Here is a 17,968-nt window from a genome sequence, read left to right on the forward strand (position 1 = left end):
ACAGGTCTGCCTAGAAATACATCTACTTTAAGTCGGTTTTAAAAATTTTATAGGTTATAATACAAAAATTTTTTCGAAAAATTAAAAAAAAAATTATTTTAAAATACAAATTTTAAAAATAAATCATAAAAAATGTGCGAATAACATTTGGATTAAGCCTAAATTTCGGATTCTGGAAGAAAGAATCGAGTAAGTTTAAAAAAGAAAAGAGAGATTAATAAATATATATCAGATTCAATTAACGGAGAGGAGCTAAAATTTTGAGAGCTAATTTTTTAAAAACTACTGGTGCGATTTTTGTAAAACTTCTCAGTTTGGCATAATTTAAAACGTAGAATCGAAAAATGGTAAAACTGACATGTCATTTCAGAAAAATTCCGATTTTGTATCGAAATACCTATATTAGAACAATGCTATATATAAATCTAATACATGTACTGAGTCACGCTTTCGAGACATGAAAAACGCAAGCTCAGTTTCGCACCATTTTTCTACCCCTTAGTTTTTTAGCGCTGTTCTGAAAATTTTTTAAATAATTCCGTTATATTCCCCCTCCTCTAATGCTCATAGTTTTTCCTCCGAGGATTAATTTATTGGTAAATTGTATTCCTGCGATTATTTTTATTTTTATTTAGCGTATCCAATTTGCAGTAACATTTCATCTATTTTACTTCCCACCCCCCTTGCATTTATTATCCGAAGCGTTTTTTTTTGCGTAGATTCTCGGTTGAGCTACCCGCACTTCGTAGGTGTTCTTACACCTAAGAAACGTAAATAATAGAAATAAGGTGAAACTTCCGAAACTTGAGTTCACCTTATTTCTATTATTTACGTTCTAGCTCATTCTAGCCTTAGCGATTGCTGCTGTGTTCGATCTTTCGAAATCCCTCTCGGTTATTCGCCCTATTTCTTTTTTCTTCCTCCAGTGGTCCTCTCGGGAACTGCGGTGAAGACTCATCTGAGGTGCCACCGGGACTTTGCAAGGTAACCGAATCGAAGAGCGATGTGTCCAGTTCATTTATTGTCAGATATCGGATCAATATCCGTCAAATATTTTAATGTTAATATTATTATGTATTCTTATTAGAATGTAGGTTTCTTTGTTGTGAATAGTTACCATGGCTGCTTTCATTTATTATGTTTTTATTGTAACCGCATTCCTCAGAAATTAAATGACTGGTATTCTTTCCTCATCTCGGTTTTCGAACGATAAAATTAATTTAAAAAAAAGGGGGAGAACACGAGAGAAAATACTTTTTTAAAAAACAAATTCCTAACAAAATTGTATTAAGTAAAAGAATAAATAGAATTTTCCAGTATGTTTAATAACAGCTAGAATTTTCTGCATGTTTATGTGCTTATACATGTTATTTTTTAAAATCAATTACTTAACATAATTGCATTGATTACGATTATTAATGTATTAATGTATTTTCTGCATGTTTATGTGCTTATACATGTTGTTTTTTAAAATCAATTACTTAACGTAATTGCGTTGATTACGATTATTAATGTATTGTTAACGATTTTGTATTTATATAGGTAATTTTAGTAGAATTAAAATTGTATTTCCTCGTGCAATGTAGCGCGAGACAAATTTTAAGAGGAATATTAAGAATACAGGTGCACGTGCATTTAACATTGAGTAAATGTCTATCTCGGTTATTTGCATTGAAAATTGAATAAATGTAATTGACCACTAGGTTAGCTGTAACCGTAATTCCACCCTCGTATTGCTTTCCGGTAATTCCGAGAAGTAGAACGTACTGTTAAAAGCTATTTAAGGAGAAGAGAGAGCATTTGCTCTTAGTTGTTTAGTAAGCTGCTGTTGTTATTGTTTCGAGTTGACCGTGAGATCGGATTACCTTTCTCTTTAGATGCACTTTGCATTGCGTTGTGTTTAACGTTCTTTGTAGTTTGTAGTGTAACTACTGATTATACTGTGCGATACTGTGAACACTTGTACGAGCATTTGTGTGGAAAATTTAAGTGTTCTGAAGTATTTCTTTTGATCAAAATAAATATTTATTAACCTATTATCGGACTTGTGCATTCAATCTACCACGAATCCACACGCACGGAACATTTTTTGGTGTCAGGAGTGAGGTTGAATGCCAGTGACAAGAGCGATGGATGAACAATTAAGGCAGTTGGTGGCAGCCTTTGCAGCGTTTCAAGAAGCCGAACACGCGCAACAAACCCGTATGCACGCAAAAATATATATATATTAGCAAATGGAATGTGTGCATGTGACCTTGTGGCATTACATTATACATTTTGATTCGTTTTTGAGTTCTCATGGCAGAAGTAGCATTCCTGAAATGTTCGCCACATGCTCTGTCTTTAATCACGTGGAAAATCTAAGCCTTTCTGCCTGTATGCGTATAAAATATAATAAAATTCGTTGTCTTTACAATGACGTAACTGGGATTCGAACTCAGAGCCTACCGACTACTAGCGGATGTATTCCAGTTACAAAACGAAAGCATGCAGTAAAGAAGGAGAAAATCTCTGAAAAAATTGATTGAACATAGGTTTGAATCTTGTTATAAATTTCTAGGCTCACCAGCGGCCGGGCGGCAAAGTCCCTGAACACTGGTAGTTCGGTCCGAGGTTCGAATCCCGCGAACGGGATGGATGCATGGACGTTTCGTGGTTCTCCCCTACGTGTTAATACGAGCCAGTGTCTCTTAGAAAGTCCTCCACGAAGGCACCCCTCCCTTCTGTGTAGTGCCTTACGGTGGAACACGTAAATAATAATAATGATATAAATTTCTACAAATATTTACTGCATAATCAACTGAAACATTTGCAGACATCTGTAAGCAGTTCATATCCAAAGAAATTTAAAAAGGAAAATAGTTCTGATAATGATTAGTAAATGAGAGAAATGGAGTTTGCTCTGTAAGATTGATTAATTCAATATATTTGTACGTCACACGTGAGGAATTACTTTTTTTTTTTTTTTTTTCCGGGGGCGGAGCTTTTGACGTTTAGAGACATATGCTAATAATGCTTAAAGGTTTTCACAGCAGAGGATGTCTTTTAACCTGCATCTTTCTGGGGACTTCTTTCTCTTCATAAGTAAGAAAAAATTTATTCACAATGATATGTAATACCGAACGCAGAAATCACGAATGATGCAAATTTGCGGTATTTTGGGGAACTGCGCAGGGAGGTATGTGAGATATTCGGAGATACCCAATTAACTAACTTTCTGTTCCAGAAGTCGGTCGCACTGAAATGTTATAATATCTGTAAATGTAACCTTACTCAATGTCGGTTGATAGAGACAGACATAAGGGAGAACCCATTTTCTATGAATTTGGTAATTCTTCGATTTGAATAGCCCAAAGAGGCAATTTGACCAGAAAGGCTATTAATTTCTTTTTGGTATTTTGCGTTCGTTCATTATAAATGGCGCTTCACTTTTCAAATTGCTGCCACCAAATAATAGAGCCCTGAATTATATTTAAAGAAATTAAACAATGAAGAATTTGCGTAAATGTATGTATGTTTCACGCACTGTGAAAAAACAAGGCCACCTAGAGACATCCAATTTTGAGTAACGTAGTCCTCCACTCGAATGTGGGCATGTGGAAGCCCAGATTTGGAATTCGTTTTATTATCTATTTCATATTTAGTAAAACAATAACGAATTTTTTATTAACAAACTCAAAGATTTCAAAGCGAGCAATGGCAACACTGTGCGGAAAATAAGACATTTTTATTTCCAGCCCGCGAGACTGTGTATCGGAAATTCTAAAGATGTGCTTGTTTAAAAATTATTTTGCGATTTTTCTGTTGAACTGAATTTGATGGTTTAAGTGCGAAGAACATGATATTTAATAAATAAGGGTTAACACGCAAAACGTTAAAAAAAAACGCCCCTTTGGGAGTAATATAAAATTTGAAAGCTTTCAGGTTTATTATTATTATTATTTATTTATTTTTCCCCCAAAACATTTCTGCCTCTTTGCTGTTTCAGAATTGGTAGGGGTAATGTTTTTTAAAAGATTTTACACATTGCAACATGGAAAGTTTAAAAGGATTTGAAGGTAAGATTTGTAGACCCACGATGCTAGACGATTTCAAGAAAATGTGCCAAAATAAAAAAATGTCTTCATGCTATTAACACGTAATGGATGTATTTTACAGAAAATTTGTGATGAATTTCTTACTTTTTGGAGAATTTTTAAAAGAACAATGAAAACATAATATTTGAATGTTTTACTTCTGATACTGGAAATCATTTTTTGAACGTGTTTATCTTCCATTTATTTTCTCTCCATTTCACTATTTACAAGCGCTAAAAATATCAAAAATATTTCTAATCTTATCACATGGACAGGCATTTGTAAAAAGGAATTTTTGTAGTAATAAAGAAAGTAAAAACTGACAGTTTAGAATATTCATCTTATATGTCTTGTTGCGTGCGCACGGGTTCGTTTGAATTGAATGCACAAGTCCGATGAAAAATGAACAAAATTTATTATTATTTCAACAAAAATGCTTAATTTTCCTCATATATTCGTTCAGTATTACAATATCTGACAGTAGTTATCTTTTAGCTACTCAAACGCTCAAGAGAACTGAATTCAAAACAGCTAGAGAACGCTAATCAGCGAATTCGCTAGTCAACAAGAGCAGTTTTGTAAACAAAGTTAAAACAACAACTAACTAATAACAACAACAACGAACTGAGAGGTTTTCCTCCTTTTTATAAGATTTTAAATCGTGCGCGAGAATTTTCTAGAACTTTCTCGGAACCAAGAAGAGGTATTTATTTATTAAATGTTAAATGCGCGTGCTCTTGTATTTTTAAATAATTAAGTATAATGTATTAAGATAATATATATGTAATAATGTAATAATATGTAATAATGTATTAAGAAAGCTAAGCCGGAAAAGGCTTAGCTTTCTTTTAATATTCGTCACGCGCTGCACTGCACGGGGAATAAAACAATTTAATTTATAATTCAACTAACATTAGCTACTTGAATACCAAATCCGTAACAGTCTCAATGAATCATACATACGGCTCATGCTAGGTACTTTCCCATCTGATGTCCTCTCTGTGGATCCTAAATTCTGGTCCCCAATAGGCATTGGCCCCGATAGGCTAATAGTCCTAAATTCTAAACGTTTTTCTATTTCTAGATTTTGTTGCTCGATGTGTAGCCCACCAGCGGCCAAGCGGTAAAGTCGCTGAACACTGGTAGTTCGGTCCGAGGTTCGAATCCCGCGAACGGGCTGGCTGCATGGGCGTTTTCGTGGTTTTCCCCATGTGTAACGTGTATACGAGCCAGTTTCCCTTAGAAAGTCCTCCACGAAAGGCATTCCTCCCCTTAGGCAGATAGCCCTAGTGTGCTTTGCCATAATTAAATACACCGTTGCTCGATGTGCCACTAAATTCTAAAACCTTATACCGTATATAATTTCATATTTTTTCTGAATGTTCATATTACTAAAGAAGTAAAATTAGCAACTTTTTCTATACATTCTAAATGCATTTAGTTTTTTAGTATAACAAAAATCTTTAATTAAAGCCAGAAATTCTAAATTGAGGAGGAGGCATATTGGAGAAAGAAACTTATACATAAAAGAGAAAGAAAAGTTCCTCTTTCCTTTTTGCCACAAGCATGCAAATCACTTAGATATTTTTTAAACTGAGGTTTTTGGATTGTAAGACAGTGTTTCTGGATTCCGCTTGCACGCTGCATTAGTTTCTACCAGCTGTGATAATTTGTAAGATCATGGCAAAGCCTCCAGGCCTAATGGGAGGGATGCCTTTGTGGAGGACTTTCTAAGGGAAACTGGCAAAACGTTACACATGGGGAAAACCACGAAAACGCCCATGCAGTCAGCCCGTTTGCGGGATTCGAACCTCGGACCGAACTACCAGTGTTCAGCGACTTCACCGCTCGGCCGCTGGTGGGCCCTTAGTTCAGATTAAGGAAAATCTCATTAGATATATTATCGAGAGACTGACAAGTTAATAGATAAAGCATGCAGAAACTAGCGGGAACACTGGTTTGCGTATTGAAACAAATTTCTAATTGTTAGAAAAGTTGCTTAAAGAGAAGGAAATTAATATAAATTAGCGAAAATATCTGGGAAGGCTTCAAATAAAAAAGACGCATAAATATTGAATGTTTTTGCTTTTAATGCGTGATTATCCTAGTATCGTTTAAGAATCAATGCCATAAATTACATATATTTTAAGCTGCAAAGTGGTGATCGGATGAGAAATGGCACATTCAGCATGGTATGGCCGTTGACACTGTGAAACCGTTTAGTTTAGTTTACGAGCGTGTGGCAACCCTCCTGGCCAATAATAATCTTCCTCGTGGTTAACGCAACACACCCGAAGCAGACAAACAAAAATACAGTTAAAAGATAAAAATTTAAAGCACAGATTCAACAGATTAATAAGATTGTGTATTTTTAAAAATACACTCACACAATGCAAACTAAGGGAAATCATAAGCATAATCGGTTAGAAAACAAAAAATAGTAAGACGACACGGTATTACATTGGGATTTTTAATAGTGCTTTTTTACTTCCCTGTACGAAGTGAAAAGTAAGTATTGTAATCGCGAAAAGTTTCATATTTCAACGAAAATATCCATTTTGACCGCTATCGAATGCAATTTAACGATGTTTTTGCGTGATATCTGTACGTAAGGACAGAATAAAAGACTCTTTTCCTCCAAAAAATTATAAAACTGCTCTAAAATGAATTCTGAAGAGAATTTTTCGTGGCGTCTGTACGAACCTATGTACGTACGCACGCATGTACGTACGTACGTATCTCGCATTACTCAAAAACGAGTAGCCTCAGAACGTTGAAATTTTGTATATAGGACTGCTATAACATGTACATGTGCACCTCGTATTTTGGTTGCAATCGGCCGCACCAAACGTATATAAATATATTTATATATAGTATATATCCACTCTGTTATCCAGCTCAGTCATCTCAGTTTCTTTACTCTTATATGTTTGTAAATTGTACATTTTTTGCTTTAAAAAAATGATCGAATTATGTTGTTCTTATCTTCCGGTTAAGGTTTGTATGCCTTTAGTAAATCTGTATGCAATATTTTTAGAATTATCAACAATTTAAAAGTTGTTTAAGTGCCGCTAAGCCTAATAAGGTTCTTGATGGTGGCCATTGCTTGTTTACATTTGAAACAGCAGAATAGTGGATTTGTTGTCAATCTAGAGAAACTTAGCTTCACAACAACAAAGATAACATCCTTCATTTATTATTTAAATCATGCTTAATCCTTTCTGGAATTTTTTCGAGGAAATAAGCGTTTAAGATTTACTTCGTAATTTTTAATACAGATATTTTGAGTTTTTATGTGTTTTTGCCTTGTAGCGAAGCGAGAACTGAATTAATTGAATGAGAAATACTCAATCGTCTGTTAAAAACTGTTTCTTTTTTGTTTTGTTTGCTTAATTTCTTTTATACATCGTTCTAGCTTTATTATAGTATTTGAATAGAACATGTGGCAACGATTCGATAATTCTTTAAATGATATAAATTTTGTGCATTCTGAGTTATAATATGAACGAAATATAATACTGTTAAGTGAACCTAATGCCATAGGGTCGCTATGGTAAACAAATAGAGTGAATTTTAAAGAATGTATTTATTCTATTGTGGTTTATGCGCTGTGGGCGAAGTAGATTTAATTCAATCCAATAAGTTAAAATTAAATGCAAGAAAAAGTGCGTATAATTTAATATTCCGTACAAGGAAGTCATGTGGTGCACACAACAGATTTTTTTAACAAGCATTTAAAAAAATAAAATTTAATTGTGGCCATGTGAATCTTTAATGACTAAGAGTATTTAACTACTTAATTTAATTAATGCAACTACCTGCTCACCCTTAAAAGTTACTGCTGCATGTTTAAAGCTAGTTATTGCCTTACATTAATCCTTACCGTGGTCACAAGATGCAGCAAAGAAATGTAAAACTTAATTCTTTGCATCTAGTTAGACTTAAAATAATAGAAAACAACTTATCACCTCTGGAGCATTAATGGCTTTTTGGAACCTTAAAGTGTATTAACTGCGTTACAACCCTAGGAACTCTACACGGAGCTATGATAGATAGAGCATAACTAAATATCAAAACCTGCCAACCGTGCCTACATCAGACTTTTTAAGTCTGTTCTGATCGGCAGGTCTCTCTCTAGGCAAGCAGCAGCGGTGGCAACGGCCAATCTTCTCTAACGAATCATGCTGATTATGATTTGACTTTCATTTTAACCTATGCCATTGGACATAAAATCTACCTGCTATTTACTAAAACTCTAGACATAAAAGAGACATAAAAGAAAGAGTCAAGTAGAACTAACTGTCAGTAAAACATAAATAAAATGTCACTAATCTTCTTTCAAATATGTCCAATTACTCGTATTATTAGTGTAAAACATTTAATGCTACTGGATAAATTTTAGTTGATTTTATTCTCTTATAAATTTTAGTTGATTTATTAATAAGTTGATTTTATTCTCAAATTTTTTTTATAATTATTTTTTATTAAATTATCTCTTCTCTACATATAATAAAAGAAAGAGCCTGTCTGTGTGTGTGTGTGTGTGTGTTTGTCTTTCGTTCACGCTGCGCGTAAGCTAATAGACCCACGGCTACGAAATTTGGTACATAGGTGCATCTAGACAAGAGCCAGTGCACCTCGAAACGATTTTTTCGAAATTCGAATTCGAATTTTTTAATTTTATGTTTTGTTTATGTTACGAAATCGCGTCATATTGAGACATAATTCGCTATAGGAAAGCGAGATTTTACTTTACACACTCCATTTTCACATCGTCATGAAACATAGGCACTTAGCTATTTTACGAACATTTCAATAAATCGATTAAATACGAATTCATTTAACAAAGTGAACTTAACACCTTTTCAACGGGATTTTTTTCTAAAAATGTTTATTTTTAAAAATGTACAGTTTATTTTTCTTTGATTTTTGGACACGTTAAACTTTCATCCTTGCGACTGCTTTTACAAAAAGAATTTTGGAAAAGTGATAATATTTTGTATTTAAAATTTTTTTTTAAATGAAGCTTCCGAGTACATATCTCACATCTTGGCAACAATTTTCCTTTCTTATTGTTGTTGATAGATTTTTGATGAAATCGCATCATTTTGAATAGTTTCATTCTTTTAGAAATATGGGTTTGGCAACAATTTTTCATCGTATTTCTTTATGTCACTGTTTTTAAGAGATTGGCATATTTCATTGTCATTTTTATATATATATATATAATACTTTTTTTTTTTTTTGATAAAGTTGTTCTGCAGAGTAAAATTTTGCGCGGAATGTTTTGTTTTTTGAGTTTCTTTCATGTTATTTTTTGCTTATTTCACTGTTTGTAAGATATTGAAAAGTTTTGCATGATTTTTTTCCTTTAACGGAAAGTTGGTTAATTTTTTTTTATTAGGATAATTAATATTTGTATTCTTAATCTCCTTTATACCATTTGAGTTCTTAAGATTTTACAAAGGGAAGTTGGTTAATTGATTTATTAGGATAATTAATATTTGTATTAAGGGATATTGCTTATTTCATTGTAATTTTGTCGTACGTAATACTTTTTTTTTTTTTTTTTATGAAGTTGTTCTGCAGAGTAAATTTCTACGCAGTTTTTAAATTTAACGTTTGGTGTTCTCTTCAGCCATTTTTCCGGTACATTCAAAAGCCAGACGAAGGCTGGCAGCGAAGCTGCTAGTGTTTAACAATAATGCATTCTACTTGTGGATCTATTTTATTCTTAGGATGGTATTACAAAAGTGAAGCTCTGGCATAGCTAATGTCTTTAATTGAATTTATACAGTTCCCTTTTGTTGACAGGTCCTTAATTTTTTTCATTAACACGTTGAGCGCGGCGGCGGTCCCTGGGGACCGGCAGTAAATTTTCCGTGTGGCCGGCGTCGGTCCCTGGGGACCGACACTGGAATTTTCGTTTGGCTGGCATCGGTCCGCGGGACCGACAGTATTAAAGTTAAAAAATAAATATAGTCTCAATGAAATGTGATCATATTTAGTTCTAATGAAATGTATTGAAACATTCTAAACAAAAATACGACTTAGCTCGCTGCCGGCTGAACGGAAAGGACAACAAATTCGGCGCCGAGTTCAACATGTTAAATCAACATGTTGATTGCGTCGATTCTTTCGATCCCATTCCTAGTTCGATTCTTTTCACTCTCGTTCAAACTTCAGTAACCGGTCTCGATTCCACTGCTCGTTCGATTTTTTCCGCTCTTCGCTCTATCCTCGCTAAATGCTCTTGATTCATTCTTCGTTCATGATCTTTTTCATCAAGGTTATTGTCAATGAGCGCTGAGTCATAAAAAAGTTCGATTCATTTCGGGGAGCGTAACCGTTCTGTTCCGATCCCGTGAAATAGCAGCTTTGCTTATCTCTAAATATTACGCAGTTAGGACCCTATAAGATGATGGCTTCCAGGCCTAAACCTCAGAAAATCTTTTTTTTTAAATTTTTTTGTAGTCAGAAAAAGGAGACAAAGGAGTATTATAGAGAGAATATTAGTTTTTCTCATCACGCAATTAGTTCTACGGTTAAATTTCTCAGTGTTAAACTAGTGAATGCTGGTAATTCTTCTCGTGTATTAAGTTTTGACGAAAGGCTAAATCCGTGGAATTTTCCTGGTTTCCTCACCCCATAGAAATTTTTCCCCTTTTTTGTTGTCATGGAGTTTTTGTGGTTCTACGTGTAATACGATTACGAGCTACTTTCTGTTAAAATGTCCTTCGCAAGCGGACTCTCTTCTTTGGCAGATGACCTTGTAGATACCTTACGTTATTTCAAATCAGGAAACATGAAAAATGAGCATTGCCCTTGCTGGGACTCTAACCACGGGCCTCTCGAATACCCGTCGAGCATGCTGACCACTACACCACGAAGGCACGCCAAGAAGGCGTGAGAAATACCTTATATACTTACTCTCTATTTTAAAGGGCGACTGGGTTGTATTTTTTAGGGGACCCAATCGCCAAATTCTGGTGGTGAAAAATCATCATTCACCACATTTTTTAGTTCGGGCGCTACTGTAGAGACATTCGGTATTTTTTGATAGCAGGAGAGATGAAAAATGAGCAATGCCTTCGCCAGGACTCGAACTACGGACCTCTCGAATACGCATCGAGCGTCCCGACCACTACACCACGAAGGCACGCTAAGAAGAATTATAAAGAATATAAAAAAAATAAAAGAATATAATAAAGAATAAAGAATTAATTATAAAGAATTTCCACCTTCCCTGCTACGTACTCTCATGGTGTAAGTGGTTTCAGCCAGCAGTCAATAGATCCGTGGTCCGAATCCTGGCAAAGGCATAGCTGATCTTTCACTTGTCGGTATTCAATAAATACTGCTTTAAAAAAAACTCGAGCAGTCTTAAAAAAAAAAAAAAAATGGGAATCAAAATATTAATTTGGCCAGATTATGGAAGAGCAATAATATTTTTTCACAAGAAAATAAATTATGTAAAACGCACAAATACATGCTCTCCCACGAGCAAAATTTTTATTTACAAAAAAGAAGTGAAAAAATATGTATGGGTTTCATTACTTGGTTGTCAAAAGCAGGATTTGTCCACTGGTCGTCTTCATCCGGCCGCCATTTACAGAATATACAAAACGGTATTAGGCATATACAAAGTGCGAAGACCATAAATATCAGCACGACGAGAAATCTGAAAGAAAGGAAAAGAAAAAGAAATGAAATAAAGGTGATATAAGAGAATGTAAGCAAAATTTAATAATAAATGTTTCTCGCATTGTGAAAAAACAACGGTACCTAGAAACATCCAATTTTGAATAACGTAGTCCTCCAACCGAACATGGGCACACGGAAGCCCGAATTTTGAACTTCGAATTTGTTTTATTATGTCTTTTAAATTATGCAAAACTTTAAGGAATTTTCGATTAACAAAATCAACGATTTCAAAGCGAGCAATGACAACACCGTATGGGATTTATATATATATAAAACACCACTTGTATCTCCAGCGCGCGAGACTGTGTATCGGAAATTCTGAAGATATGCTGTTTTAAATATTTTGTGATTCTGCTGTTGAATTGAATTTTATGTGGTTTAAATGAGAAGAACATGATATTTAATAAATAAAGGTAACGCACAAAACGTTAAAAAAAAGGGGGGAGCCTTTTGAGCATAATATAAAATCTGAGAGCTTTCAGATTTTCTTTTTATAAAATTCTCTGAAATATTTTTAAAAAAATTTAATAAAAACAATTTTAATTTTGGTAAAGAAAATTCTGGTCTGTAAGCTGTTCTGGGGGGCTTATTAGTATGTCGAGTTCAAAATTATTTTTACGAGTGAACCCCCATGTGCTTCAGTAAAACATCTACTTCCTTAAAAATTATATTTACATCTTGACACGAATAAACTCCGTGATAACTGCACATTTGTGCACGCAAAAAATAAATAGATAAAAATAATTACGCAGATAAAGGAAACTAGGATGATATAAATACGAATGAGACATTTAATGATACCACGAAGCAATCACATAGGGAAACGGAAGAAGCGAGTGAATAATATATTCGTTTTGCATTTACAACTTACGAAATCGCTGGAACTTAAAAAAAATTAAATTAAAAGGAAATTTTAGCAAACGAGAATAACAATGAAAATATTTTTAAGCGGAGTTGTTTATAAAATAATAATATTAAATTGTTCATCTTGCGCTCAAAATAATCCTACACAGGCTATTCGGACATTTTTCAGACGATTTCAATTGTATTTACAGAAATATTTTACCTAAAATTTTTGTGTTTTAAATGTTACATTTGATAGCACTTATTCTTCATTAGCTGTACCCCACTGTACGCGTAAACAGGAGGCATTTCATATTTGAAAACTGGATATAAAATACATTCCTCAGAACATATAAAATCGATCTTAGCATTTCTGTTCACTCTTTTTTACTTTGCCGTTATTTGAAAACAAGCAACAGTCATAAATTCCTTTGAAAAATTTCCTTAGATTCTCTGAACCATTTTTATGATTTTTTTCTCCTTTTTAATGATAATAAATGAATTTTTTATTACAGTCATTTAAATACACTCAAGATTTATTTATTGTCGGAACATTTTTCGCTTTTTTGCTAGGATACATGTTTTTCATAAAGAAATCTGCAGCGCGTTCTGTGTTCGGCGATATGTCGTGGAGAAAGACGATGCACATTATTATTATTATTATTATTTTTCTTCTTTTTAAGGTTCAAATAGGTATTAATTACTTTGTTTCTAGTTGCATTGAGCATTTTAATACATTTTGTGTTACCTTTATTTATTAAATATCATGTTCTTCGAACTTAAACCATAAAATTCAGCTCAATAGCAATATCGCAAAATAATTTTAAAATGAGCCTATCTTTAGAATTTCCGATACACAGCGCGCTGGAGATAAAAATTGTTTTTCTCTACAACGTTGCCATTGCTCGCTTCGAAATTCTTGAGTTTGTTAATCAAAAATTCTTAAAATCTTAAACTTGAAGTTTTACAAAATATGAAATCGATAATAAAACAAATTCCAAATTTCAAATTTGGGCTTCCAGATGCCCAGATTCGCAGAAGTACGTCATTCAAATTGGGATTGCTCTAGGGACGGTAATTTTATCACAGTGCGAGAAACATGTATACATTTATGCAGATTCTTCATTATTTAGTGTCTTCAAATATAATACAGGGCGATAATATTGGGTGGTAACAGTTCGAAAAGGGAAACGGTCATTCACAGTGATTCAACGCAAAATTGCAAAACGAAAACAATAGCTTCTCTGGGAAAACAATAGCTCGACAAATCTGTTTTAAATTACGTCCAAAGGGGTGATTTTTTAACGTTTTGTGTGTTCCTTTATTTATTAAATATCATGTTCTTCGAACTTAAACTATAAATTTCAGTTCAATAGGAATGTCGGAAAATAATTTTAAAATGAGCCTGGCTTTAGAATTTCCGATACACAGTTCCGCGTCCGCTGGAGATAAAAAGTTTTTTTTTTTTTTTTCCTTCCCCCGCCGTAGACTGTTGCCATTGCTCGCTTTCAAATCGTTGAGTTTGTTACTCAAAAATTCGTTATAGTTTTACAAAATATGAAATCGATAATAAAACAAATTCTAAATTTCAAATTTGGTCTTCCACATGCCCATATTCGCAGTAGGATTTCGTCATTCAAAATTCGATGGCTCTATGTACCATTGTTTTATCACAATGCGAGAAATATACACACATTTATGCAGATTTTTCGTCATTTAATTTCTTTAAATATAATGCAGTTCTCTAACATTGGGTGGCAACAGTTTGAAAAAAGAAACGGACATTTATAGTGAATCAACGTAAAATCGCAAAATGAAAACAATAGTCCTTCAGGGACAAAGCCCCTTTGGACTAATTGCCTCCTTCGCCACGTCATCGTCATCGGTTTAGGGTAACGAAAGTAGATTTAATTTATCAGTGTGGTTCTGAACTGGTAATGTCACAAATTTATAAAATAGAATTTTAAACTTCAGTAAATTATAGAAAATTAATCATAAAAATTTGTGTTGTGCCATATAATAAAAACATAATGCCATAAAATTTGTGATATAACATCTAATTAACTGGTAGTCACTGTTATTTTAGACAGCAAAACAATGATGTTGAATATGTTTCCCGAATTCGACTGGTTTTATAAACGAAAATTTCAATTAGAAATGCATGTTGTAATTTTTCATTTGGCTATGTAATGTTATTTGTACTATTGCTTCTTTTCGAGGATACATTAATATTTCGCTCATCGAAATATTAATGTAAATATTCAAGCATGATATTTTGAATATTTATTGTTTGTAAATCTTCGAGGTCGATTTACGCAATCAAAAGTTGGCCTTTTTAGAATTCTGTTGATATTTTTTTCAATAATGTTTTCAGTTCCCGAACTTCATTTCCCTATACACTACAGAATCGTAGAATTATGTCATCTTAGTTTAATTCAAACCCCAGATTCCCAAAGTACTTTACCATTTCAATTTTTTCCTGTGTCTTTTTATCTTGCTATCAATATCGCTCAATAGATGGCGACACAGGTATGTTAATTTTGTTATTTGAGGGAAAATTACATATTTTCTTTCACTAGCCAGTCGAAATTCATTGCTGTAAACAATTAAAAGCAAGAACTTTTTAATCCTTTTTTGTGTTGACTCGGAACAACATATTTAACTGCATATGATAAAACCGAAAGTGGTACTTTAATTAAAAACCTCTTTAAATAAAATCTTTATATCTTTTTTAATTAGAAAACTGAAAAACAGTTCAAAATTAATTTAGATTGGTTGATATTACAGAAATAACACAGGAAAAAATAAAATTATGATCTTCATTTAGCGTTATTATTCTATTAAATTTATTATTAATCCAAAAAGGCGTTAGCCCGAATGAGCTGCTTGTCTCGGCACAGGATTTGACGGTGTCTGAATAACTTTTCAATTTTTTTTCCTGAAATATTATCGCCCTGTATTACTTTTAAAGAAATTAAATAATGAAGAATCTGCATGAAAATATGTCTGTTTCTCGTACTGTCGTAAAACGACGGCATCTAGGGCCATCAAATTCTGAATAACATAGTCCTCCACCCGAACACGTGCACCTGAAGGCCCGAATTTTATATTTTATATATTTTAAGACTTTAATAAATTTTTAACAATTCATTAGACTTTAATGAAATTTTAATTTCGCTTAACGAATTGAAAGTGGTAACACTGTACGGATTAAAATATTGTTATCTCCAGCGTGAGAGACTGTATATCATAAATTCTGAAGATATGCTGTTTTGAAACATTTTATGATTTTGCTGTTCAGTTGAATTTTATGTAGCGTAAGTATGAAGAACGTGATATTTAATTAATCAATTTAACACACATAATGTTCATAATAATAATACCTAAAATAAAATTTGAAAGATTTTTAGATTTTATATTACACGCAAGGAGGCGTTTTTCATAACGTTTTGTGTGTTACCTTTATTTATAAATATTATAAAATATCATGATCTTAGCATTTAAGCCACATAAAATTCAGTTCAACAACCATATCACAAAATATTTTAAAACAGCATATCTTTAGAACTTCCGATACACTGTTTCACGCTGGAGACAAAAAGGTTTATTTCCGTTCCGTACAGTGTTGCCATGCTCGCCTTGAAATCGCTGAGTTCGTTAATCAAAAATTCGTTACAGTTTTATATAATATAAAATAGATAATAAAACAAATTCGAAATTCAAAATTCGGGCTTCTTTTCCGTGGAAGTGTAGAAACCCTTAACAAACCCTTTTGGGAGACCGTTAAAATCTGAAACCTTTCATATTTTTATTATATTTATTTAATTGGCGTATTATATTTATGAAATTAGCGGTATAAATTTTAAATATCTTATGAACACTTAATTTTCTTTTATTAAAAACTGATTAAATTATGCAATTTTTAACACAATTAAATTAATTTAAAATATAATTTTTAATAAAAATAAATAAATAGTAAATATTTGTTTATGTTGGTATAAACTTAGAAAAACAGTTATGACACATAGCCAATTATACCCAATAAAACATAATGCAAGATTTCCTATCACAGACCTTTCTATTGATTGGAACAACCAGTTTGTTTACAAACGATCCACAGGAAGCAAGGCCGGCGCCAGAGACAGTGCAAGCACACCGGACGGCAAAATTTAGGAGCTACACAGCCCGCGCCGGGCAACAAAAAGGCTATCGTTGGCCTTGACCGGAATAGTTAAAAGTTCGTTGCTATTCAAAACATGGAATTGGTGAGAGGTTATGTGATGGCCACATCAGATATTTTGTTTTATATTTAATTATTTTCATCGATTTTAGGTGATTGACTTGTGCAAAAACGCACTGTTCTAAAGTTCGAATTTGGATCATATATGGATTATTTAGTTTCTAAATGAATAATCATATTATTATCATATCATTCGAAACTAAATAATCCGTTTTGCATTAATTCCTGTGAGGGAAATTGTTTCGGGTTATAACCAGACGGACGGCCTTCTGGAACGAATTAATTTCGTAAACTTAGGTTTGAGGGTATGTATGATGATAATAAGAACACATATTTTTCATTTGTAGAGCAAGTTTTGCTTGTTCAGACTCGAGTGATGATATTTAATGTTTTGCAGTAAGTTCGGTTATCTTCTGTGACCTTATCTGTTCCTGCTGTTATTTTATCAGCCGTCAGGTGAATTAGAATTTCACTCGTAAATATTTGATTTACGATCAATGATTCCCAAATCCTCTTTTTATTTAGCCGTTTGTTGTTTGCTTTCTTATACAAAGCGGACTAATATGGACGGAATGCTAAATCTTAGTGGTTTTTTATTATACATGTCACTAGCCCGACTGTTTGGTAACATTAATGTAATGGATTACATTAAACTATGAGGAAAAAATGCCCTTCAAAACGGCAATAGAATTCAGTAATATATATATTAAAAAAAAATCAAAGGTTTCAGATTTTAAATTACTTCTAAAGGGGCTCTTATTTAACGTTTTGTGTGTTAACTTTTATTTATTAAATATGTTCTTCGCAGTTAAACCATAAAATCAGTTCAAGAGCAATATCGCAAAATAATTTTAAAATGGACATATCCTCTAGATTTTCCGATACACAGTCTCGCGCGCTGAAGATAAAAGTTCCCCCCCCCGTTCAGTGTTGCCATTGCTCACTTTGAAATCGTTTAGTTTGTCAAAAATTCGTTAAAGTGTTACAAAATATGAAATCGATCATAAAATAAATTTCAAATTTCAAATTTGGGCTTCCAGATGCCCACATTCGGCGGAGGATTACGTTATTCAAATTTTGATGGCTGTAGGTACCGTTGTTTTAT

The 17,968-nt window shown here is 33.1% G+C and overlaps 1 protein-coding gene across 3 annotated transcripts in view; it reads right to left on the reverse strand.

Moving 5' to 3' along the window:
* The window catches only part of LOC118204876 (uncharacterized), a 76,223-nt gene that overhangs the window by 5,777 nt on the left and 52,478 nt on the right, over positions 1-17,968 (reverse strand). For all 3 annotated transcript variants that reach the window (XM_085824666.1, XM_085824667.1, XM_085824669.1), the window contains one exon: positions 11,634-11,757. In XM_085824666.1, coding sequence (XP_085680792.1) covers positions 11,634-11,757 — 124 coding nt within the window. The remainder of the gene's footprint in view (positions 1-11,633; positions 11,758-17,968) is intronic.

This window comes from Stegodyphus dumicola, chromosome 10 (genome assembly GCF_044657685.1).
Source record: "Stegodyphus dumicola isolate Sdum_Otavi_A_Nest chromosome 10, ASM4465768v1".
Lineage (NCBI taxonomy): Eukaryota > Metazoa > Arthropoda > Arachnida > Araneae > Eresidae > Stegodyphus > Stegodyphus dumicola.